This window comes from Delphinus delphis, chromosome 2 (genome assembly GCF_949987515.2).
Source record: "Delphinus delphis chromosome 2, mDelDel1.2, whole genome shotgun sequence".
NCBI classification, from domain to species: Eukaryota; Metazoa; Chordata; class Mammalia; order Artiodactyla; family Delphinidae; genus Delphinus; species Delphinus delphis.
The window spans coordinates 27,250,913-27,276,394 of NC_082684.1; the positions used below are offsets into that span (position 1 = coordinate 27,250,913).

The 25,482-nt window shown below is 42.0% G+C and overlaps 1 protein-coding gene across 7 annotated transcripts in view; it reads right to left on the bottom strand.

Annotated features, from left to right (window-relative positions):
• Positions 1-25,482, bottom strand: part of TTLL5 (tubulin tyrosine ligase like 5) — a 305,725-nt gene that overhangs the window by 42,460 nt on the left and 237,783 nt on the right. For all 7 annotated transcript variants that reach the window (XM_060004157.1, XM_060004152.1, XM_060004154.1 and 4 more), the window contains one exon: positions 12,696-12,778. In XM_060004157.1, coding sequence (XP_059860140.1) covers positions 12,696-12,778 — 83 coding nt within the window. The remainder of the gene's footprint in view (positions 1-12,695; positions 12,779-25,482) is intronic.

Consider the following 25,482-nt stretch of genomic DNA (forward strand, 5'->3'; position numbering starts at 1 on the left):
ATCTGTTCAAGACCTTGCTTTCAGTTCTTTTGAGCACATACACAGAAGTAAAATTGCTGAATTGATGGTAATTCTGTTTTAAATTTTTTTTAGGAACCACCAGAAGAGGCTGTACCATTTTACCCTCTCACCAATGGTACACACAAGAGTTCCATTTCTCCATATCCTTGCCAAAACTAGTTATTTTCTGCTTTTTTCTTTAAATCTTTTTTTTAAAAATAAATTTGTTTTATTTATTTATTTGGCTGTGTTGGGTCTTCATTTCTGTGTGAGGGCTTTCTCTGGTTGCGGCGAGCAGGGGCCACTCTTCATCGCGGTGCGCGGACCTCTCACTGTTGCGGCCTCTCCTGTTGCGGAGCACAGGCTCCAGATGCGCAGGCTCAGTAGTTGTGGCTCATGGGCCCAGTTGCTCCGCAGCATGTGGGATCTTCCCAGATCAGGGCTCGAACCTGTGTCCCCTGCATTGGCAGGCAGATTCTCAACCACTGCGCCACCCGGGAAGCCCTCTGTTTTTTTTTTAAAAATAGTAGCCACCCTAATGAGTATAAGGTGTTATCTCATTATGATTTTGATTTGTACTTCTTTTATGGTTAGTGATGTTGAGCATCTTTCCACGTGCTTATTGACCATTTGTGTATCTTTGGAGAAATGTCTATTCCAGTCCTTTGCCCATTTTTATCTTCTTTTTTTTTTTTGATGTTGGGGGTAGGAATTAATTAATTTATTTATTTATCTTTGCTGTGTTGGGTCTTCGTTTCTGTGCAAGGGCTTTCTCTGGTTGCGGCAAGCGGGGGCCAGTCTTCATCGTGGTGTGCGGGCCTCAAGCGGGGGCCACTCTTCATCGCGGTGTGCGGGCCTCTCACTACCGCGGCCTCTCTTGTTGCGGAGCACAGGCTCCAGACGCGCAGGCTCAGTAGTTGTGGCTCACGGGCCCAGTTGCTCCACGGCATGTGGGATCTTCCCAGACCAGGGCTCGAACCCGTGTCCCCTGCATTAGCAGGCAGATTCTCAACCACTGCGCCACCAGGGAAGCCCCCTGCTCATTTTTAAATCAGGTTGATTGGTTTTTGTTGTTGAGGCAATCTATAATCTTTACATCAGTCCTGCAAGATTGATGTTTTTATGCTTATTGTACAGATGAGAAAACTGACACTCAAAGAGGTTATGTGATTAGCCCATGGTTGCCAACTGGGAAGTGGTGGAGCCCAGACAGGTCACGCTAACTTCAGAGTTATGCTCTTCCTAGTTTACACTGGAATTCTTACAGAAGTTAGGTATTGTAACTGATGATGACAGTGATACTACCATACGGCACTGAACTTGAAGGAAGAGGAAGGAAGGAAGGTGAAAGGTAATAAGGGTTGAGAGAACTTTAGTTTTGTTTTCAAGAACATAGTACAAACAAATAAAAAGTGTAACATATGACTCCAGAACCATAATGATAAATTTTAAACTATAATCAATACTAGGCAGAGCTCTAATATTAGGGTGCAGTGTCCAGTTTCAGGTACTGTACAATTTAAGAGGAGCCTGAAGAATTCATGGAGAGCTCGGGAGAGAATAAAAAAGACAGTTCAGTTTTGAAAAGCAAAACCTAATCTGTGTGATAAAGTTAAAGTGCCCCAATTCATTGGTATAGAGAAAAAAAAAAAGCTGAAGGATAATGTTTTTCAAAAACTAAACCTCATTTTAACTTTGTTCCCTTATAATGAGATCCTTGGATGTGGTCTAAAATAGAACATCTTTATCCTGAATTCTTCACTGTAACAGAATACAGCAAGGTTATGAACGTGTATGAGGTTGTTATCTGAAGGGTAATGACCAGTCATTCTTTATTTTATAGGAAGTAGTTTTAAAATATTGCCAGAAATAGGTTAGAAATACTAGGTAATATATAAGGTAGGTGTGATTCTAATTTTGAAGTTTATTTAATAATAAAATGCATTATTTGTGAAATTTTCATTGAAAGATTTCATCTTCTGAGGTTAAGCATTTTACCTGAAGCCAGAAGAATAGAGGGAATAAACTATTTTCCAGAAAAATTTTATGTGTGTTATGTATTCTTTTCTTAAGGGCGGGTATTACAAAGTAATGAAGTATTTTAGATGTTGCTAGGAATTTAAGAAATTTACAGAACGTAATCCTGCCTTCAAGGAGTTTCTGGTCACACTGAAGAGACAGTTCACCCTAGAAGTAAGTAGTGATAAAAGATGACAAAATACAGTGAAGTGTTGAACGTTGTGATATAAAATGTAAGTGCTCTAGGGATTTAAAACATGGCAAGATACATGGAATTATGTGAGTAAGGATTACTGGAGGGGACAAAACTTAACTGGATCCTTAAAGGGTAAGAAGCATTTGCATATGTGGATAGGTATTCCAGATATGGCCGAAGAATACACAAAGAAGGAAATATGAAAATCCACTCATTCATCTATTCGATCTGAATTTCTTAAGTCCCTACTATGGACTGGGCACTATGCTAAGCCTTGGGGTTTCAGAGTCAAATCACAGCTGACCCTTGCCTTCCAGGGAATTACAGTCTAATGGAGGAAACAGTCAAGTAATCCCTAAGGATACTAGAGTGTTGTAAGGGTCACAGTAGAGGTAATCAGAGTTTCATTGGAGCATAGTCAGAAAGTGTCTCTATCAGACTGGGCATGCGAATGGGCAAGAGGAGGCAATGGTGTGCAGGCACAGGAAACTCTACATACAAATAAAGGCACAGAGAAGAAATATGCCGTACGATTGGGGTGAGACTACCGCTTAGCTTCCACGGTTTTCACAAGATGTCACCTGTGTCACCTGCTTTCCAAAGCATATAGATGCATCTTCAGCCAGTAAAGTAGAAGACTAGGTGTCCGGGCTTTTGCCTAAGAGCACAGCGAGCTCTTACTAAGCAATCAATTGAGAGAAGTTGTATTTTCGGGGTGTCTAAGGCACATGCAATCCATCCAGTCCTCTAAATAACCAATTATCTTACCCTTGGATTATGCTGGACCACAAAGAAACTAAGGTTACGTTAGTTTTGTCCTTCACAAAACCGTCTTCATTGATTTGCACTGAAATATTTTGCCTTCATGTTGGTCATGCCAAGAAAGACGACCTACTTCTGTTATGTTAGGTTGCTGAGGGCACTATTACTTCATTCAGTGTCCTCTACCTAAAGTAGGAAAATACTTCTTTTGGAGTAAGAGCTAGGAAAAAGCTTAATTTTCCCCCAGAGTATTTTTCCCTTCTTAATAATGAGAACTATATACTTTTATTTATCACACTTCCCTTTTTGTCCTGGTTGTTAGGAGATTCAGAACCAAATGTAACCTCAATTATAGTAATTTTCTTTGGTCTCATATTTGGAAATTTTGAAATATCTTTTTTCGGCCTTGATTTTCCCTTTATATTTTATTATTCTATTGCACATGGTTTTATATTTTAAGACTCTGCTAGAGATGAAAAGTCTATGCTGTACCTGCCTAGCTACAGTCTCACCTGAAGAAAACTGCCAGAAATGCATACGTTGGCAGCTTCTCATCACATGATCGTGCTAACAGCAGAAGCAGCCTGGCATCTGGAAGGCAGCAGCCGCCTACCTTTTGTTCTGCACACCAGTGACACTTTGCTGGATGAATGAATGGAAAATATTTTGATTCTGTCTTTTAAAGCTGAATGCAGAAAGTGGGGAGAGAAAGAATCTCACAGAGAGGTCGAGCCATGAGTATGGCAGAGCTGCTAACCTGGGAACAACGGAAGCCAGTTGCCGAGCAACTGGTCATAGGATGGACTAACAGACTCGCTGTTTAGCCACTATAGCTGCTAACTGTCCCAAGTAATGTTGCAGATTTTCACGAGGTCTGGTTCTTGAGACCGTTTCTTCCCTGTGCTTATGTAACTTTCGGTAACAGAGGTAAACTGAGGGTATCTCTCGTCTCAACAATCAAAAGGCTATATTGTAGACGACCCAAATCCTCTGCATAAAAAGAGGAGGGTAAGAATATGTACCATGCATGATGGTGACTTACACTGGAGGACAGTAGAAGGGAGGAGTAAATATAAAATAGAACGCCTGAGAGAAGTCACATTTCTAAACATTGCACATTACAATGGCTGATAAGTAACTATAAACAAATCATTATCTAATAAAATTTGCAGCTCAGCCATGAAGAAATTAAAAAATAGCTTGTCAAATTCCAAAATATCTTCATTTTGGACTTGTCACATGTCTTAATTTCCCTGGGAAGCAAATTAGAAGTGAATGGCGGGGGGGGGGGGGAAACCTCAAAGTCATTTTTCAGTCCAGCTGATATAAAAAAAAGAGTGATTTGTCTACCCAATAACAAAAACCAACCAACAAACAAGTAACACTAAAACAGCAACTTCTAACCAGCTGACTTTTCTCTTCACACCCTCTTACAACGAGGTCGGCTTTCCCAGGTATATCCCCATTTTATACTGGGGATACGTGCTATGTTTTATTGATGTAGCTAAAGGGACATTCCACACATTCAAGCTGCTCCTCTCTGGTATCACATAACTAGTTATCCTGGGTTTAAGTTTCAAGAGAAGAGGGCTCCTTGATACTTACAGAAGCCCTAAATGGACATACTTGCATGTGCAAAAGGCAAGAACAAAGAACTACAGGAGACTGTTGTTTTACTAGTGATGCTCTTCATTCTGGGGACTTAAGAGAATCTGAGTCTTTTGCCTTACAATCATAACTTGAAAGGATACAGAATAAATACCAATGCCAACCATGCCAACAGGGCAATATACTGCAAGTCACCTTTCTCCACGCCCTGCATTACCTACCTACACTCTTTGCGACCCAGTTCAAATTCTACAGATCAGGCAAGCAGAGCTGTAAATATTTCCATGGGCAAAACTTGTTTTTTCCAAAGACAGGCATGGCTTAGCTTGCTGTTTCCTTTCTTTAGAACTTTTAGGGGCAATGATGTCCTACGGATAAAAGGATGGTAAAGCAAAGGTATGTCCCTATAACAAGCATCTCATTGAAGCTAGAAGCACGATGTGTGGGTTCGTGGGATGAATAACCACAGAGCATAGATTGATAACTCGTAGTGATAAGTATAAAGACTCCCAGAGTAAGGCAACGTTATACTGGTTACTTGCCCAATTCAGAACTACAAGAACAAACAGGATCTTTTTCCACTCAAAGTGAATGGATATTACACAGGACAGCACCAATCTGCTACAGGATGCAGTGGTAGGTACAGCTCTAACAATGCAGGGTGCCAGGCATTTTTTCCAGGAGGCATGTGTGCTTCTGTAACGTAAATGTAAGTTGAGAAAGGAGCCAATGCACTTCCCTTGTCTCTTAGTAACAAAGTAGTAATTGTTAACAATTGAAGAATCATCACTCCTCTTTTGGGGCTTTGCCAGCTCAGCAAGAGACAATATCAGTTTTCAGATGTTATCTCAGTAGTCCATTTCTTAATCTGTGTCAGAAATAGAGTTCCCTGGTTTTCTTTAAGGCAAATGAACTTCCTTTGGGTGGGTTCTTAGAAGTACCCCCTTTTTCCCCCACAAACTGAAATCCAGGCTGTTTCCTCCCCCATTTCCAACCAGGTTGTTCAGCTATGTTTGAGTTTTGTTGCTGAATGTAGAAAGAGTTACTAAATGAAATGAAAGAGGCCTCAGGACAGGAAAGCATGAAATTTCAATGGCTAGCAGCCAGGCGATCTTGCCATGTAGAGGGATCCACATCCTTCTTGTGTGGCTGCAGCCAGACTGAGACTAGCAAAACACATACTGTTAAAACATCACTTGTGCAATACAGCCTATAATGAAGTAAGTACTGTGACCAGTTGCTTAGAACTGGGTGATACAAACCTAATTGATTCTGATTTTTTCCTGGTTCCTTGTACTACAAATCAAAGTTATTCTTCCTGCTGATGTCTGTTTTAAGAACGTACATGTCGGGTATGGCGTGCAACGGTCCGCACGGCCAAGGAGGATGTAAGAACAAGGCCTGGCAGGAAGAAGCTGATTTTACTTGCAGGTCCCAGAGAGGGGGTCACTGCACGCCACACAGGGTCACAGGGGCAAACATCAGCGTGCTCAGGAGACAGAAGACGAGAGTGAGGGGAAAGTCTAGGCCAGAGCCTTATTTGGGGTTTCCTTGGGAAAGGCTAGGCAGGGCAGGGTAAACAGCTTAAGACTGGCTAGTTTAAATAATTCGGGCGGGCTTTGGGCTATAGGGGTGGTCTCTAGTTGCTTGGCTCCTGGCGCTGGAATGATTTAGGGCAAGGGAAATTTTGACTTGCCATGTGAGAGTTAGATAAGGAGGTGGTCGGGGATATAAATGTAGGATTGGCTGGTTTGTGTGTGAAAGGCATGCTTGTGGGCAAGTTGTTATTATCTTTAGGAATTAGCTCGCCTGGCAGGGGCAGTCTGTAAGGTCCCCAAATGCCAAAGCAACAAGAATACAGAAAATATAGTTAAGATACTTGACTCTGTGACGAATGGATGTCAAATTGACAATAAAGAATCCAAGAAGACACAGAATAATGCATATATTTAAATACGACACTTGCCTGGGGCAGCATATTGGGGGTCTTAAATAGTCTTGAGTCCCCAATATCCTTCAGCACCTCTCATTCTTTGATAAGAACAACTGATGCTTTGTCAGTCTTATATATAACATGCTAGGCAAACACATGTCAAATCCTTGAATTTAACCCGACTGCCTCTCTAAACCCATATATGAAGAGGTTCTAGGACTGTCACAGCTGGTGGTGACATTCATTCATGACTGTGGATGGGATGAAGGGGTCTCTGCCCAAGCAGTGATTCTGTCTACACTGCATTTAAACAAAAATAAAGCATGCATCTGGGTGATGGGCTGTGGACTCTGGGGTTCTGCCTCTTCACTTTGTAAACTACCTAACTCCCCTGATCAAGGAGAGGCAGCCCACTGCCATCTGCCATCTGCCAGGCCTGCCCCTGGAGTCTCCCAGCAGTATGCTGCACCTACTGTCTCTGGGTTCACACACATCTGGCATGTGGTCTCACCACCTCAATACAGCATCCCCCATCTTTATGTACAGCTCAGGCTCAGTGGGGCTGTGTTTGCAACGCAGATTTAAGTGTTGAGAGATGGGCTCTTTCCCAAGGCTTTTTTGCTGATGATCCTATTTTGCCATGTAATGTTCTGGGTGGATTGTAAGGGATACTAGTGAAATAGGTTCAAGGAAAGTGATATTACAACTGAGGCAGGTCCAAGTCTCACAGTCCTGGAAACGGACGGACATTAGTGCTTCTTGGCAGGCTGCTGGTTTGGTTTGGAGCTTGATGTCATATTCATTCTTCTGGCTGCCAGTCTCCTGAAGGAAATATTGACCTTCTTGCTTTAGCTTTCTATAATATATGTTATTAGTGATGAACACATCACCGGATAGGCTGCTTAGTATCAGGATTAAAGGACCATTGGTTAAGTATTACCAATGCAACTCTGGTTGTTTTCAGTTTCTCTGGTACATTTTGGTAGGTAGATGACCAAGCCATGGATTTGGTGTTCCCTTCTCTCTTCTCATTCCTTTTTGGAAAGAGTTTAGATGGGCTGGGGAAAGATATTTGAAGCTTTCTGGTCCAATGTAAATGAATCCTGTGGTGGGTAAATAATTTTCCTCCCTCCTTTGCTCTCCTGGGGTAGTTTGATGAATAATGCTTCTCAAATAAGTTTATAAATATTCCCCTAGAGGTAAGAAGAGTATTAAGCTCATAGCAGGTGTGCCATTAATGCTTTAGTGTGTAGGGTAGAGCAAAGAGGAAAGAAATCATCAAAACTTTGCAGTTTCATTGAATTTTCTGGAAAGTTTTGAAGGCGATAGCTGGGAACAAAATACTGGGGGTAGCACTGATGAAGTGTGGGTACAGCCTCACATGATCAAAGTCAGGCCATTTCTTTAATGTAGGAGCTTTTTTTGGATGAGTGGTAGGATGGGGTTTATAGTTCGTTTTGCTGCCCATTATAGTATATGCTTATATTAAGTAACTCAGAAAGAAGCTTAATCAATCTCACAAAACAATTTAAAAAAATGTGTTCCCTGCCTGTCTCCCATTAGCTGAAAATCCAGTTCACAAACTATCCAACGGTAGTCTAAAAGCCTTCTTTAATAATAAATATCTTTAATAAAAAATATTCTCTTTAGATGCAATTGTAATTTGATCTTCAAATGTCATGCTTTTCAGTATAGTCTGTTACATTTTACCTGTGAATAACTCAATTTTGGCTTTAGTTTCTTTCTCTGATTGGCCTGAATGTCCCCATACTTTTCATCAAATGCCTCCATAATAGGAAGGAAATTTCTTACTGCCACAGTGCCACCTACTGGTAGGTCAACATAGAAGCAAGCTAGCAGTAGTTGGACCCACAGATTTGGAGAGTCCTTCTGAGCTTTGGTTTTATAAAATGCCAATTTCCTTGTCATTTTGAGAAAATATCACTTCTCTTGACAGCTATTAAGTCTCTTGCTGTGGCGTAAAGTCAGCAAGTTATAATTTAAAAAATGCTCTTATTTCTTACTGTTACCTTAAATTGGCCCTGACTTCACCGACTTTGATTTTCTCTGTCCTATAACTGTAGCAAGGGCTCCAGATTGTGTGGGCAAGGGTTTGGATCTGGCAAAAATAACTTGGGGAGCGTCCAAAGATCCTGAAAAATGTAAAAAAAATCCCCACTTAACACTTTATTTAATCTTGGCTGAAAGGACAAGAGGTCAAATCTAAAATTAGACTTTAGGGGATCATCATTCTCCCCGATGCTGGCGCGCCATTGCCAGCCAAACATCATATCCATCCTCTCTCTCTCTTGCTTTCTAACAGCATTAAAAGTGGGTAGTAGACCCAAATTCTTGTCCCTTTGACTCTGGGGAGAGAAGAACGTTTTGGGAGCAATAAAGGGTATAAGACACTAGGGCAAGCATCTCAAGAGTTTATTTTTATTATTAATTTATTATACTCCAAATCCACCCGGGATCTCCAACAACTATACAACGCATGTGAAACGAACAAGAATCTGATAGTGAAAATAGGTCAGTCTGCTGAGAGCTGCCAGGCAAATAATTTCATTTGAAAGTCAAAGTGATTTCTAGATCCTTAGGGTTTGGGCTCCACTGGGTTTACTTTATATTAAAATAAGTTCCTTTCTCTTGTTGTCTCACTTAGAGACAACGAAGTGGGCAGGCAGAGGCACACTGACGTGCTGCTGCCTTGTCCCCACGCAAAGAGCATAAAGCTACCCTGAATTTTACCAGGGTCCGAAATGATAAACGCTTAACGCGGGACACTGTTTCTCACTCCTTGTAAATGTAATCCAGCATTGGTGTTCAAAAGGTGGTATGGTCCCTTCCTCCAACTATAGATCTACAAGAGCTTAAAAAAAAAAAAAAAAAGTTGGGCGGAGTGCATATAGAGGCTGGGCTCCAGGACAGGAAAAGCTTAGGCATAAGCTAAGCGGCTGGGATGAGGGCAGCTGGTATGGCTTCAGGCCCTACAACAATGGTAGTTTACACCATCAAATCAGCATGAGAGAAATGCCAGTTATCTAATCTCTTGCTCTCTGCTATTTTAGTTCACCATCACCACTTCAGACCTCAAGAAGAACACCATGGTTATAAAGAAGGAAGGCCAATGGCTTTGGCTTTGAGCCAAAGGCCCTCACTCCGGCTTCCTTCTCAGATTTCCAAATTTGCTGACTCTACACCTTCCCCTTCTATAGCAAACACAGAATATATAGCCTGAGGTAGGGAAGTCAAGGAAAGTTAACACTCATGGAGCATTCCAGGCACTCTGCTAAGAGCTTTCCCATTCACTACCTCATTTAATGTTCATAGTAACAAGAATGCCACTAGGCCACCATCAGCGGGAAAGGACTGACTTGCTTTTCAACAGCGCCCTGGGATGAACCACTATCTATCTCATTCAGACTATCTGATGAACAAGGTCGCACAGCTTGAAGGCCTGGTTGGGCTAGACTTAAAGAAGGGTCAAGGGGTCAGGAAGCAGACTTTTGCTATATTCACGGACTCAATAACTGAGTTAACCAGACCAGACAGGGGCTAAATACCTTTCATAGTCAGTCTAGTGATTCCTATACACGCAAAACTTCCCAGCTCTCAGAGAGATGTGTAAACGTTTTGACTTATTAGGGGTTGTTCTTCCTTCTTGTGGGTTTAAAGAAAAATGTTTTTAATAGCAACCTAACCTTCTCCCTGTTAAAGGACATGCTTCTAAACCCCTAGAATAACACCTTTAAATCTATGTGTAATAAAGAAAAACATAATTTGTAGGTGAAACACTTAAGTGCCAGGTAGTTATTTACTAGCTCTATAAATGACTCTAACAGGGTTAGTTATCATTATGTTGCTAAGGTAAAACATTTATTGGGAAGTATGGAAAGTGCCTGAACCTTGCTACATCATGTTCATCAGCATTTCTTTAAGTATCAGGAACACCAGGAAAGTCATAGAAGAGGAACAAATTCAAAGGACTTTAGAGGCCCAGAGTCATTTGGAGACAACAGCAGTAAACAGCAGGCTACCTAAACAAGGTGAGAAGAATACTGCACTTACCTTAAGGTAGAAGCAGGGAGAAAAGATAGATACTAGAAGCCAGGGAGAAGTACAGCTCCTCCTTGCTCTGTGGTTCTATACTGATAGCAAGTTCAGTACAGCTGTTACAAAAACTTCTAAGTACCGTCAACAGTCGGTAAACACCAATTCATGATCAAGATGCTGAAAGTATGACCCACCTGTCCCTCAAATTTCAACTTGCTCACCCAGAGTGCATGCAAAGAGTTCAAGTCCATACTTAATGTATCAATTAGACACACAAATGAAATACGCAGGTTTCCTGGATCTCCTCAGCTTTGGAAGCGTCTCCAGCCTCAGCAAATCTGAAGAGCTACAGAGGCTCTAAAAGCCGTCTCTCATGGAAACCCTGCAACTAGTCCACGGTTCTCTTAGCCACTCAGTTCTCAGGCCATAAGAGTTCCAAGGCGGAGATTTCACTTCCTTAAAAATAACTACCATCTTCTAGTAATTCTTTTTTTGGGGAAAGGGGGGTTTATATTCCCATCAAATATTTCTGGAATTCAGGTTCAAAGAGTTTAAGTGGAAAACAAGATCTTTATACTCTTTTCACATTATTACCTGACTTGGGTGCAGTTATAGAGTCTTTCTCTGTATACTGCTTCCTTTAAACCTCACAGTAAGCCTATGAGGTATATGGAATTATCCCCATAATACAGTCAAACTAACCAGGCTCCTTAGCGATCTTGTAATCATTTGAAGGTGTATTACGTCACACACACACACACACACACACACACACACACACACACACACCCCTTTGCACCCTGCCCTTAAGCTCCTCGATGGCCCCCTACTGCTCTCAAGAACAAGTTCCCTCCGCGGCTCCTAGGCTGGCCCTGCTACCTCTACAGCCTATTCTCTTGCCGCTCCCGGCTCAGATCCCAGTCCTCAGGACGAGGGCTCACTGAACACAGCACCTTTTCACCACCCGCCCCCTTCCCTCAACTGGCCTTTGCCCACATTGTTCCCTCTTCCTGGAACTCCTTCCACCCCGCACCTCCCCTCTCCCGGCTGACTGTCTACAGTCAAACCCCAGCTTAGATGCTTCTTCCTCTAGGAAGTCCTCCCCAACCCCTAAAGAGCCGGGGTCAGGTTGGCCCTTGGGTTCAAACACTGCTCCACCATTCACTAGCCGTGAGATTTGAGATAACGTTTCATAATCTGTCTGTGTCTTTATTTCTTCAGCCGTAAAACGAGGACTACAGCTGCTACGTTACATGCATGCTTTGTGAACAAACGTTAAGCGTTCAGAAGTGTGCCTGGCACACAGCGATGCGCCAAGGCTGTCTGTTGTCATTCTCTGCGTCCCCAGTGCCAGACATCCCTCCCCACCCCACACAGCAGGCTCCCGCCGACCTCCCTCTCTCCCGGCCTCTAGGCTCCCTGACAGCAGGGACTGTCTAGTTCACCCTTTACGCACCCCAGTGCCCAGCATGTTACTTTCTCCACAGGAGGTGCTCAAAAAAAAAAACACTTGTGGAGTTGAATCCAAGTGGATTTGCTTTCAGTCTTCTGATTACCTATTAGTATATTTTTATGAATTATTCCTCACAGAAAACTATCCCTGGACCAATGATGCCTGACTTCTATGTTGAGAGGCTTGAGGTCCTCAGCAACTACCTGGCAACCTGACATTAGCATGACAGGACGCAGATTAGACCACAGCTCCAGCTCTGCATGCCTGGATCGTCTCCCACAGGCCCCTTGACTTCCTGAGCTTCTGTTTTCTCATGTGGAGGTGACAAAGCTATACCTCACAGGGTTGTGGTGAGGATTTAGTGTGAGATACTACATGTGGAAATACCATAGAAACAGTAGAACACCAGTCAAATACAGGCTTTTTACTAAATGCAGCAAATCTGATAACATTCTACCAGACGGGGAAATTTTGCCTACCCCAAACTAGTTCTGGAAAACCATTTCATCCTAAAATGTCACTGTCATTTGGAAGAAGAGAGTAACAAAATGCCCACTTGCCAGTGCTCCAGAGGCCTGGATGCTTCGTTCTCTGAGCTGGAGCTCTCTTCAGAGGCAGGAGAGAACTTGCTGGCCCAGACCCTGCCCGCTGTCCCACCTGGAACTGACCTGTGGAGCTGGTGATGGGCACAAAGGCTGCAGAGTTAAGGCTGCTCTGGAGTCCGTCCAGCTGCCCTTCTGTGGAGGACGCTCTGAAACACAAGCAGCTTGGTTAGACCTGAAGACAGAAAGGTGAGGTCAACTACAGCCCTGCAATGGCTCTGCCTCTTGCTTTTGGTGTTGCCACTCATTCCCTTTCTTCTTTCAAGTCAAATGTCGTCTTATCAGAAAGAACTTCTAAGACCAACCTATCCCCTACTTCTGAAATGTTACATATTTTAAAATTTATTGTCCATCTCTCCCCATCGGAACACAGCTTCAAGAAAGCACGGGCTTTGATCACTACTGTGTCCCCAGTGCCTAAGCATTCAACAAATACTTACTGAATGAATAAATTAAGTTCCTGGTATTGACTTGGATAAATCATAAGTAAAGACATTAAAAAAAAAAGTTTCACGTAGAGCAGTGATTCTCAACTGGGGGAGGGAGGGGGGCAGATTTTGCTTCCTCCCCCCACATTCTCACAGGGGACACTTGGTGATGTTGAGATATCTGTGGTTGTCACAACTGCGGGGCCTACGGCATCCAGTGGGTAGAGGCCAGGAATGGTGCTAAGCCTTTCCTACGGTGCACTAGAAAGTGCCCCAAAACAAAGAATATTCTGGTCCAAGATGTCAGCTGTGCCGAGGTTGAGAAGCCATATACAGAGGCACCTCCCCTCGTGCCACCGTTGACAAGAGATAGGACAGAGTCTATTAGATTCTTTGGGCACGGTTTCCCCAGCCACTTGTCTTAGAAGTTCTATGACTGGCCTGACGCCCTACAGACCATGCCAGGTCTCCCTGTTATAGGCTCTTACAGCTTTGTCATTCTTTCATTGCATTTACCAAAATTATAGAACCGTGTAACTGGTCGCTTAACAGCTGTCATCCTTGCTAGAATGTGCGTTCAGTCTCATTCAGTGTTGTATCCATAGCTCCTAATATTGCATTTTGCACACACTAGGTACTTAATAAATATTTTTTGAAGTAATCTCACCCACTGCCCCATTAATACACTTATTTGTTGGGCCCATCTCCCTTGACTTTAGCTGACATGTAACAATTTTACCTGGGAGATTCAAGTTCTCATACTCGGTTCTTTATTTGTTGAGCAGCATCCAACCCAACCTGTAGTACCTTCACCCAACACTACTTTTCCATTTACTCACTCAAGCAAAAAATACTCATTAAGCATTCCTGCGCTTGGTGCTAGTGAGGAGGTAGGCATTTGGCAAATCCATAAGATACAAACTGTGTGATAAATGCTACGGAGAAAAAGCACAAGGTGTTATGAGAGAATGAAACAGGGAACCTGATTTAGATGGTGAGGAGAAAGGGATTTCCCTGGTGGCCTAGTGGTTAGGATTCAGGCTTTTACTGCCATGGCCCAGGATCAACCTCTCCCTGGTCAGGGAACAGAGATCCCCCAAGTCACGCTGCGCGGCCAAAAGAAAAAACCTCTTCAAAAAAAAAATAAATAGGGCTTCCCTGGTGGTGCAGTGGTTAAGAATCCATCTGCCAACGCAAGGGCGGGTTCGAGCCCTGGTCCAGGAAGATCCCACATGCCGCAGAGCAACTAAGCCTGTGTGCCACAACTACTGAGCCTGCACTCTAGAGCTCCCATGCCACAACTACTGAGCCCGTGTGCCACAACTACTGAAGCCCGCGTGCCTAGAGCCCGTGCTCCGCAACAAGAGAAGCCACCGCAATGAGAAGCCCGCGCACCGCAACGAAGAGTAGCCCCCGCTCGCCACAACTAGAGAAAGCCCGCGCACAGCCAAAAATAAATAAATGAATGAATGAAAAATTTAAAATAAATAAATAAATGAAATTTTAACTAACTAAATAAAAACCATTAGTTGTGTACATGGTGAGGAGAGTGGTCAAGGATGGCCTTTCTGAGGAAACCGTGCTTCAGGCACGTCCTGAAGTCAGGAGAAGCAGGCATTAGCCAAGAGCAGGGAACAGGAAAGAGCCTTTCACGGAGAAGAAATGTCCATCTAATGATTCTGAGGCAGAAAGGGGCTTAGAATGTCCTGGGAGACTTTAAAGACCATCAGAGTGTGCGCGTGGGTGGTGGTTAGTCAGGCAGTGTTTGCCAAACATCCCTGACGGGAATCACCTGGGCTCGCCTGTCAGTCACATAGCTTTCCAGGCCCTTCACTTGGAGATTCTGATTCAGTGGTCTGGGATAGGCCTTGAGAACTCAGGCTTTTTTTAGTGCCCCAGGTGCCCAGGTGATTCATATCACCAGAGAAGTCAGGGAAACACTGACTGGTGAGTAGAGGAAGGTGGGATGGGAAGCGCTGGGAGAGGCTTAGGTGCCCAGGTGGCCCCTACACCCCTGATGGAGATGTGCCACTTGAGAACACACCCCAGCAGCGATGCAAGGATCACACTGTCTCACAGCCCTTCCCCTCTAGCGAGCCTCGATCTGGGTGCTGCCCACTCCTTTCCACTTTCGCTTTGAGGACAGGGGAACCACAAAAAGAAGAGAAAGGAGCAGAGGGCTTTTTCCCTTTTCCCAAGCCTCAGCCTCGGAGAGCTACATCTGGAATGCGTATGCAATTTATTTAAGCCCCTTATGGACCCAAAAAAACATCCAAAGCATCTGTAGGCCGATATTTGTGCTTCCAGGTCCAAGTGAAAAAGGCAAAGTTCTGGAGGGCCTAGCATGGGCTCTTTCCTTTATAAAAGTTAAAAAACCCAAAGGCCCATTCACTTGTGTTAGGAGAAGCTAAGTCAAGAAAACTTACAGGGCTGATCTCAGTGTCCTGGAGGAAGCCCTAGTGTTAGCAGTAAAAAGGGAAGCAGGCAGGCGACATTTTGGAGGCAGGAGAATACGGGCAGGGAACAGAAAGCTTCCGGAGGCATGTGAAGAGTCCCTGGGGGTTTAGAGCTAGTGACTTCTTTCTCCTCTCCTCTCTGGAATTCCTCTCCCACCCTTCACCTTTATAGGCTTCCTCCTCTTCCTTACCCAAGATCTCCTGCCCCTGTGTCCCCTTTGTACCCAGTTCTACTCACTCTTCCATTCTCCTCCCTCCAGCAACTCCCACCACAGGCCTCAGGAGCCATTGCTGATTCCGACTTTGAACATTCTGAACGGTCCTACTGTTTCTCGCACGAGGTCCCCTTCTCCCCAGTGGAGGAGAAATGTGTCCACAGATGTCCAAGGGGAAACTCAGAGTAAATTTTTCCATAGAGACACTGGTACACAAAATGGTTTGGGTTTATGTTATTACAACTTTAGGCACATCATGGGTAAATATGCTTTTGCTGTGATAACATCATTTCCTTGGGAAAATATGTTCCAACTTCTGGACAAACCACTCCGAAATGAGAACTTTTAAAACATCGCTTGTCTAGAGGCTGTATGTTAATTTGCACTTGCTGATCTGCTTCTGCAATGATTCTTTGCTGCTTTCCTGAAAGTACTTGTGTTTTAGGAAGTATTTACATAGAAAGGTATGTATATGTTCCCTTGGTTGCTTCTTTTCTTTTTTTAAAAAAAAAATAAATTTATTTATTTATTTTTGGCTATGTTGGGTCTGTTGCTGTGTGCTGGCTTTCTCTAGTTGTGGCGAGTGGGGGCCACTCTTCCTTGTGGTGTTTGGGCTTCTCATTGCGGTGGCTTCTCTTGTTGCGGAGCACGGGCTCTAGGCACACGGGCTTCAGTAGTTGTGGCACGCGGGCTCAGTAGTTGTGGTGCACGGCCTTAGTTGCTCCGCTGCATGTGGGATCTTCCAGGACCAGGGATTGATCCCATGTCCCCTGCATTGGCAGGCGGATTCTTAACCACTGCACCACCAGGGAAGTACCCGCCTTGGTTGTTTCTAAGTCTGTTACTGGGCTTTGACATTAAGGTAACAGGACCTACGTCATAGGGTTGTTGAGGATTAAATAAGATGGTGGATGTAAAGCACATCCTAGTACAGTGTTGGGTTTTACATTAAGGGCTAAATAAACATTAACTATTACTAGTATTTTTATTTTTACTTAGGAATATTGACAATCTTTGCATTCACTATAAGCCTATCTACATAAAAAATATTAAGTTGGATGACTCATTGATTCTAATTCAGTATGGATTATTGGTGCTAAACTGTAGAAGAATGACCACAGATATTCAGAACTTGCAACTTAACAGTGATTTGCTATTGAAGCCAAAAGGTAATTATTGGCAACCTACCAGTCAGAAATCAAAATCAGTCAAAATTACTCTTAAACTCCCTTTGGAAGAGAGGTCTCATTTGAGGTTGACAACCTGCCTCTTAATAAAGCTAATGCACATCTTTTTCCCCTGCCAGTATCAGAATTAACCACTGTTTCTTCAACTGTGCACCAAATGAAGTAGCTGGCTTGTCATATAGAATATGCGTCTTTAAGCATGAGAATTACACATAGTACAGTGGGATGCTCTTTCTATAAGAGAAGCACGCATCTCCCATCTTGTCTTGAGGGGAATATCAAGTAGAATCAGCCACTATCGAAATTGTACTTTCTCTTTCTCTCTGAATAGCTGAATGTGCAAAGTTAAATGTGTGTTGGATGCAGCTACATTGTGGTGTTCTGATCACAGTACAAATGGAATACAAAGAGGTGGCTAAAGATGAATTCAGAAAGATGAGTTATAAAAGTATGCAGGGACTTCCCTGGTGATCCAGTGGGTAAGACTCCCCGCTCCCAATGCATGGGGCCTGGGTTCGATCCCTGGTCAGGGAACTAGATCCCGCACGCATGCCACAACTAAGAGTCCCCATGTCACAACTAAGAGCCTGCAAGCCACAGCTAGGACCTGGAGCAGCCAAAATAAATTAAAAAAAAAAAAAAAGTTCAAGAGTTTTGCGGTGAGAAATACTGAAAAGGTGGGATGAGAAAGGTGCCGTTAACGTTATATCACACAAAAGTTAGAGTTCAAACCAAGAAGAGTGCTAGGTATGCTATCTGATCCTGTAGTTTTCCTTAATTGTTATTCTCGGAAATGGTGCAAGTTCTAGGAGACGGAAAGGAGATGTAGTCAAAGGTTGAGTGTTAGAGGCTTACTACAATCTCAGCTGTGGTCATGGGCTTAGTTCAGACCCTTCTCTGCAGGTGAACTGTCTCTAATCATCAAAAGCTGCTGAAGGACAGGATTCCTGATTGACGGAGCCACTTAAAAACTGAAATAAGATATGTGGCCATATACAGTGGCAATGAAGAATTAGAAGACCTCCATTACCAGTGACATCTCCATGAAGGCAGGAACTTTCCTTGGGACGTGTTCATAGCTAGTACCTAAAGAGTTTCCTTAAAAATTAAATATGTACTTCCTAACCCAGAATTCAATTCACTTGCTCCATTTCTCTCTACTCCTCTTGCCTCTTCCATGTTCCTGCAGCCCAAGAAAGATCCTGATATGGGCATTGAGGGGAAACAACTCTTCTGGGCCTTTCAAAGATGTTGTTCAATGATACGTTACAAACAAATCATATCTCTGTAAGTGGAAATATTGTCTTTAATAAATACTGCATTTATTATTTTGAAAGACTTCTTGTAGTGCAAGTCTCTACTTAGGGAATACAAGCTGATCAAATGGCTGGCTAGCAGTTCCACTGGCATCAAGACCACACCATACAGCAGGCCTATATAACATGCCATCACCAAGGAGGGTTATAATGAGTAAAATCCCCATTATCCATTTTGCTGGTAAGGGTGATATGTCTTTTCATGGGTCTGTATTTCCTTTATTTGTGGTTTCCTCCCCACACCCCACCCCAGGCCATTATTTTAATCAGTGGAAGCTTTCCTGAAAGTGATATTCTTTCTTTAAGATCTGTTTTGTTCATTACTTCACAAGGTTGACTGGTTTGGTGCTATATTTCAAGGCTTTCCACATCTCTAACACAGAGGTACTAGTTTTCTATTTCACTGGTTTAGTGAAGTCTATCTTGGATTCATGTCACCACATCAGGGACGACCCGTCTGTAGAAGGAAGGACATACAAAAGGAAAATGCTCAAGATTCTACAGAAAGAGTAGAGCGAGAAATGCTGATCTTGTCAGGGTGTGGCAAGTGGCCACGGTGGCATCTGTGAAGGTCCTGAAAAGAAAAACCCTCAAACTTGATCATTTTTGTAAAATACCGGTGACAATCAACCACTTTTCAATTCTCAAAGGACAGAGGAAATCCTAAGATGCAAGTTAGGTTAAAGAACTGAATTCCAAAAAAAAGACTTTGACTTTTCTTAGTGAACATTTACTCACAGATTAAATGTCTTATAATTTTCCTTACAACATACCTACGTGCACACAAGTGTTTGTGTAATCCTGTCCAGGGATTACATATGCATTTCACAAACAGAAGCTAACATGTTACTCCTTAGCAAATAACAATTAGAACATTGTTAATGTGGGTCTGGTTCCAAAACCAATTCAAGAAACATTTAGTGGGCTTCCCTGGTAGCGCAGTGGTTGAGAGTCTGCCTGCTGATGCAGGGGACACGGGTTCGTGCCCCGGTCCGGGAAGATCCCACATGCCGTGGAGCGGCTAGGCCTGTGAGCCATGGCCGCTGAGGCTGCGCGAGAGGCCTGCGTACGGCAAAAAAAAAAAAAAAAAAAGAAACACTTAGTGAGGTCAACTTGTGTGTAGTAGTGGTGCACAGGACTCATTTTATAAACATACTACACATGATCTAATCCATCATATTTCTTGGTACATTCCTTTTCATCCCTAATATTAGTTATGTGGGACTTTCTCTTTTTCTTATTTATTAGTCATTGCAGAGGTAAGCCTCGCTATTGTTTGCTGTCAATTTCATTCATTCCTGCACCAAGTATTTAATGAACACCTAACGTGCCAGACACTGACTGAGGCACTGTTCTCTCATGTTCTCCCGTGTGCCAGGCTCTTCTAAGTGATTTCTATATTTTTATTATTTTATTTTTATTAATTTACTCTGTTGTTTCTTTTATAGCGTTTCAAGTTAAATGATTAACTCACTGATTTTCAATCCTTCCTGTCTTTGTAATAAATGTATCTAAGATTACAAATTTACTTTCGAGTAGTTTTGGCTATCCCACAAATTTGATATGTCATACTTTCATAGCCATTCAGTTCGAAATGTTTTACGATTTTCCTTATGACTACCTCTTTAACAACTGAGTATTACCCTATTTAAAAAAAATTTCAAACACATAGGCCTTAAAAAAAACTATAACTATAATAAATATACTTAATTTAGAAATAATAAGATAGAGTGTGATATTGATGTTTTGAAATGGGTGGAGCCTTCATTTGTGACACAGTATGTGCTGAAGTTTTATAAATATTCCACGTATACTTTAAAAGAATGTATATTATCCCTTTTGGGCCCAGGAGTCTGTGCATGGCTATTAATGTTTTCCTGTGAGTTGTGACTCATAACGGGGTTGTAAAATCAATTTAGGAGACACAATCAGCATTTTAAAAAGGATAGGAGCCTGTATCCGTAGCCCTCCTTCCCTCCGGCCTGAGTGAGCCAGAGCCCCCTAATCAGCTGCTCTTTTAACCCCGTCCTGTCTGAGCGAAGAACAGATGCCCTCAGGCGACCTACACGCAGAGGTGGGGCCAAATCCAAAGCTGAACCCGGGGAGTTGTGAGAACAAAGGACAGAAAGGGAAATCTCTCCCAGCAGCCTCAGGAGCAGCGGATTAAAGCTCCACAATCAACTTGATGTACCCTACATCTGTGGAATACCTGAATAGACAACGAATCATCCCAAAATTGAGGAGGTGGACTTTGAGAGCAAGATATATTATTTTTTCCCCTTTTCCTCTTTTTGTGAGTGTGTATGTGTATGCTTCTGTGTGAGATTTTGTCTGTATGGCTTTGCTTCCACCATTTGTCCTAGGGTTCTGTCCGTCCGTTTGTTTTTTTCTTTTTTTACTTAAAAATTTTTTTCTTAATAATTATTTAAGATTTTAATAACTTTATTTTATTTTACGTTACTTTATTTTATCCTCTTTCTTTCTTTATTTCTATTTTTTCTCCCTTTTATTCTGAGGCATGTGGATGAAAGGTTCTTGGTGCTCCAGCCAGGAGTCAGTGCTGTGCCTCTGAGGTGGGAGAGCCAACTTCAGGACACTGGTCCACAAGAGACCACCCAGCTCCACGTAATATCAAATGGCGAAAGTCTCCCAGAGATCTCCATCTCAACGCCAAGACCCAGCTTCCCTCAATGACCAGCAAGCTACAGTGCTGGACACCCTATGCCAAACAACTATCAAGACAGGAACACAACCCCATCCATTACCAGAGAGGCTGCCTAAAGTCGTAATAAGGCCACAGACACCCCAAAACACACCACCAGACGAGGACCTGCCTACCAGAAAGACAAGATCCAGCCTCATCCACCAGAACACAGGAACTAGTCAACTCCACCAGAAAGCCTACACAGCCCACTGAACCGACCTTAGCCACTGGGGACAGACACCAAAAACAATGGGAACTACGAACCTGCAGCCTGTGAAAAGGAGACCCCAAACACAGTAAGATAAGCAAAATGAGAAGACAGAAAAACACACAGCAGATGAAGGAGCAAGGTAAAAACCCACCAGACCTAATAAATGAAGAGGAAATAGGCAGTCTACCTGAAAAAGAATTCAGAATAATGATAGTAAAGATGATCCAAAATCTTGGAAATAGAATGGAGAAAATACAAGAAACGTTTAACAAGGACCTAGAAGAAGTAAAGAGCAAACAATGATGAACAACATAATAAATGAAATTAAAAGTTCTCTAGAAGGGATCAATAGCAGAATAACGGAGGCAGAAGAACAGATAAGTGACCTGGAAGATAAAATAGTGGAAATAACTACTGCAGAGCAGAATAAAGAAAAAAGAATGAATGGATAAAGAAGATGTGGCACATATATACAATGGAATATTACTCAGCCATAAAAAGAAACGAAATTGAGTTATTTGTAGTGAGGTGGATGGACCTAGAGTCTGTCATACAGAGTGAAGTAGGTCAGAAAGAGTAAAACAAATACCATATGCTAACACATATATATGGAACCTAAGAAAAAAAAAAAGGTCATGAAGAACCTAGGGGTAAGATGGGAATAAAGACACAGACCTACTAGAGAATGGACTTGAGGATATGGGGAGGGGGAAGGGTAAGCTGTGACGAAGTGAGAGAGTGGCATGGACATATATACACTACCAAATGTAAGAGAGCTAGTGGGAAGCAGCCGCATAGCACAGGGAGATCAGCTAGGTGGTTTGTGACCACCTAGAGGGGTGGGATAGGGAGGGTGGGAGGGAGGGAGATGCAAGAGGGAAGAAAGAGATATGGGAACATATGTATATGTATAGCTGATTCACTTTGCTATAAAGCAGAAACTAACACACCATTGTAAAGCAATTATACTCCAATAAAGATGTTAAAAAAAAAAAGTCATTTCTAAAACACAAGTCTTTAGATTAGAGCAGACATCACAGTCTTTCTTTAAACCCAGTACCGTTTCTTTCGCGAGGCTGTTCGCAAGATCTAGCTTCTCAAGTCTTAGAAATAACACCTTGAGACTGAAATATCAAACTCTACAATAAAGAAGGAGCCAGCACTTAATACTATCTCACTTGAGATCCAGTCGGGAAGATTTGGGTAAGCCTGAATGAACATGAACAATTACTACGGCTCTTCTCCCTTGGGTGTTATGACCATGGGTCAGTTGGTGTGAACTGTTCTGGCCTCCATGGCTTCACCTGTTCTATGAAGTTTATAGTTCCAAAGTGTCATATCCTAGGGAGAGTTTAAAATCCCAGTGAGAGAAATAGGATCATCACCAACTTTATGGACTAGGTACACTCTCTCAAGTGTTTTCATGTGTAATTATGCTTCAGTGCATAATGTCTGTGAAAACAAAATAATAATTAATAAATTAAAAGGATAGGAAGTAGTATTTCGTGAAACTTTTATTTCATATACATAGAGATATTTTTACTGGGTTGCATACAAAATGTATTTTTAAATTATGAGTGGTGGTCAAAAAAGATTAAAAGCCACTTACTAAAGCAAACTGTTAATTCTCCATTTCAAATATTCAAAATCTTCAGAAATTTTTGTTTGAGTTACCTGTCAGTTAATGATAGAAGTATATTTAAATAAATTACTCACCATGATAATTTGTGAATTTCTCTTAAATAATTTGTTAGCTTTTGATTTATATATTTTGAAGTTATGTTAAGTGCATACAAGTGCTTTTCTTTATCCCTATCAATGATGTTTGCTTAATTTTATCTATGGATATACTAGTTTTCCTTTTAATTAGTATTGCATGGTTTACCTTTTTCCAATCTTTGACTTTTCTGCAAGATTTTACTTTAGGTATGTCTCTTTTAAGCAGCTTATAACTGAGCATTTTAAAAAATGGAATTTGGTAATCTATCTTTTAATAGAAGAGTATAATCTGTTAACATTTATTGTGATTACACATGTGTTTTACTTTATCTTAGTTTAAATTTTCCATTTACCATCTTTTTCCTTTGCTTTTTTTTCCCTTCATTTCCTGCCTCCCACTGGATTCATAGAGTTTCTACATTCCTTTCTCTTCCCCTCTGTTGGTTTGAAAGCAATAGACTGTATGTTAATTATTTAGCTATTATTTTCTAAGAAAGTGTAAAGCCATTCAGTATTCTGTCCTGTGCTTAAACTTGACACAGCTCTGTTATACATTTACTATCCACTGACTACTCTTGTCCCTGAATCCTGTTGTTGTCTTAAATGTGTTTTATCTTCTTAAAGAAGACCAACAATTATTTTTATAGTCACTAACATTTATAGACATTTTATAAAATTTTTGCACTTCACTGTTTCATGTTATTCTGTGTTCACTTTTATCTTTGCTATTTCTTTCAGTGAAGGCCATGGGTGGTATACTCTTAGACCTTGAATATCTCAAATTATTTATTTATTTATTTATTTTGTGGTACACGGGCCTCTCACTGCTGTGGCCTCTCCCGTTGTGGAGCACAGGCTCCTGACACACAGGCTCAGTGGCCATGGCTCACGGGCCCAGCTGCTCCGTGGCATGTGGGATCCTCCCGGGCCGGGGCACGAACCCGTGTCCCCTGCATCGGCAGGCGGACTCTCAACCACTGCGCCACCAGGGAAGCCCTCAAATTATTATTATTTTTTGCCTTCTTTCTTGAATGACAATTTAGCTATATATAAAATTCTAGACTCAAAGTTACTTTATCTCAACATTGTAAAGCTATTAGCTCTCGTCTTCTGCCACTTATTACTTCTGAAGAGAAGAATGCTGGTATTCTGTTTTCCTTTGTAGTTAAAGTGAATTTTCTTTCAGATAATACGTGAGACTCCCCATTTATGCTTGATGGTCTGCACTGTCACTATGATGTGTCTAGAGGTGCATTTATTTTGGTACAAGAAATGATTTTTTTTTTTAGCTGAGGACTCGTATCTTTCTCCAGTTCCAGAAAATTCTCAGCTATTTAAAATTTTTTTTTTACATCTTTATTGGAGTATAATTGCTTTACAATGGTGTGTTAGTTTCTGCTTTATAACAAAGTGAATCAGCTATACATATACATATGTTCCCATATCTCTTCCCTCTTGCATCTCCCTCCCTCCCACCCTCCCTATCCCACCCCTCTAGGTGGTCACAGAGCACCAAGCTGATCTCCCTGTGCTATGTGGCTGCTTCCCACTAGCTATCCATTTTACGTTTGGTAGTGTATATATGTCCATGCCACTCTCTTGCTTTGTCACAGCTCACCCTTCCCGCCCCCCCATATCCTCAAGTCCATTCTCTAGTAGGTCTGTGTCCTTAGTCCTCTCTTACCCCTAGGTTCTTCATGAAATTTTTTTTTCTTAAATTCCATATATATGTGTTAGCATACGGTATTTGTCTTTCTCTTTCTGACTTACTTCACTCTGTATGACAGACTCTAGGTCCATCCACCTCACTACAAATAACTCAATTTTGTTTCTTTTTATGGCTGAGTAATATTCCATTGTATATCTGTGCCACATCTTCTTTATCCATTCATCTGTCGATGGACACTTTGGTCACTTCCATGTCCTGGTTATTGTAAATAGAGCCGCAATGAACATTGTGGTACGTGACTCTTTTTGAATTATGGTTTTCTCAGGGTATATGCCCAGTAGTGGGATTGCTGGGTCATATGGTAGTTCTATTTGTAGTTTTTTAAGGAACCTCCATACTGTTCTCCATAGTGGCTGTACCAATTCACATTCCCACCAGCAGTGCAAGAGTGTTCCCTTTTCTCCACACCCTATCCAGCATTATTCTTTCTAGATTTTTTGATGATGGCCATTCTGACCGGTGTGAGATGATACCTCATTGTAGTTTTGATTTGCATTTCTCTAATGATTAATGATGTTATTTTTTAAAGTATTGCTTGTTCATCTATCCTTCAGCTCTCTCTTCTGATATTCCTATCAGAGTCACATGTCATGTTCCACAAGATACTGTTAGATACATGATCTAATATGTCTGACCATTCAAAAATATTAATTTCATCTGCAAGGAATTCATGGCCCAGTTGCTGATTCTGCTGGCAATCCTTCTTAATATTAGATTTATTCATGCGTTTTAGAATTTGGGTTTGCAGGCTCATTTTGAATAGAAATCACTTCCCCCCTTTGTCTCCCTACTTGCTCACCCCTCCCAGTCTGAAGATTTTACAGTTGCCTCTATCCAGTCCCCCTGACCCCAGTCCAGAACCAGACTTTACAGTGGTATTCTGGTGCC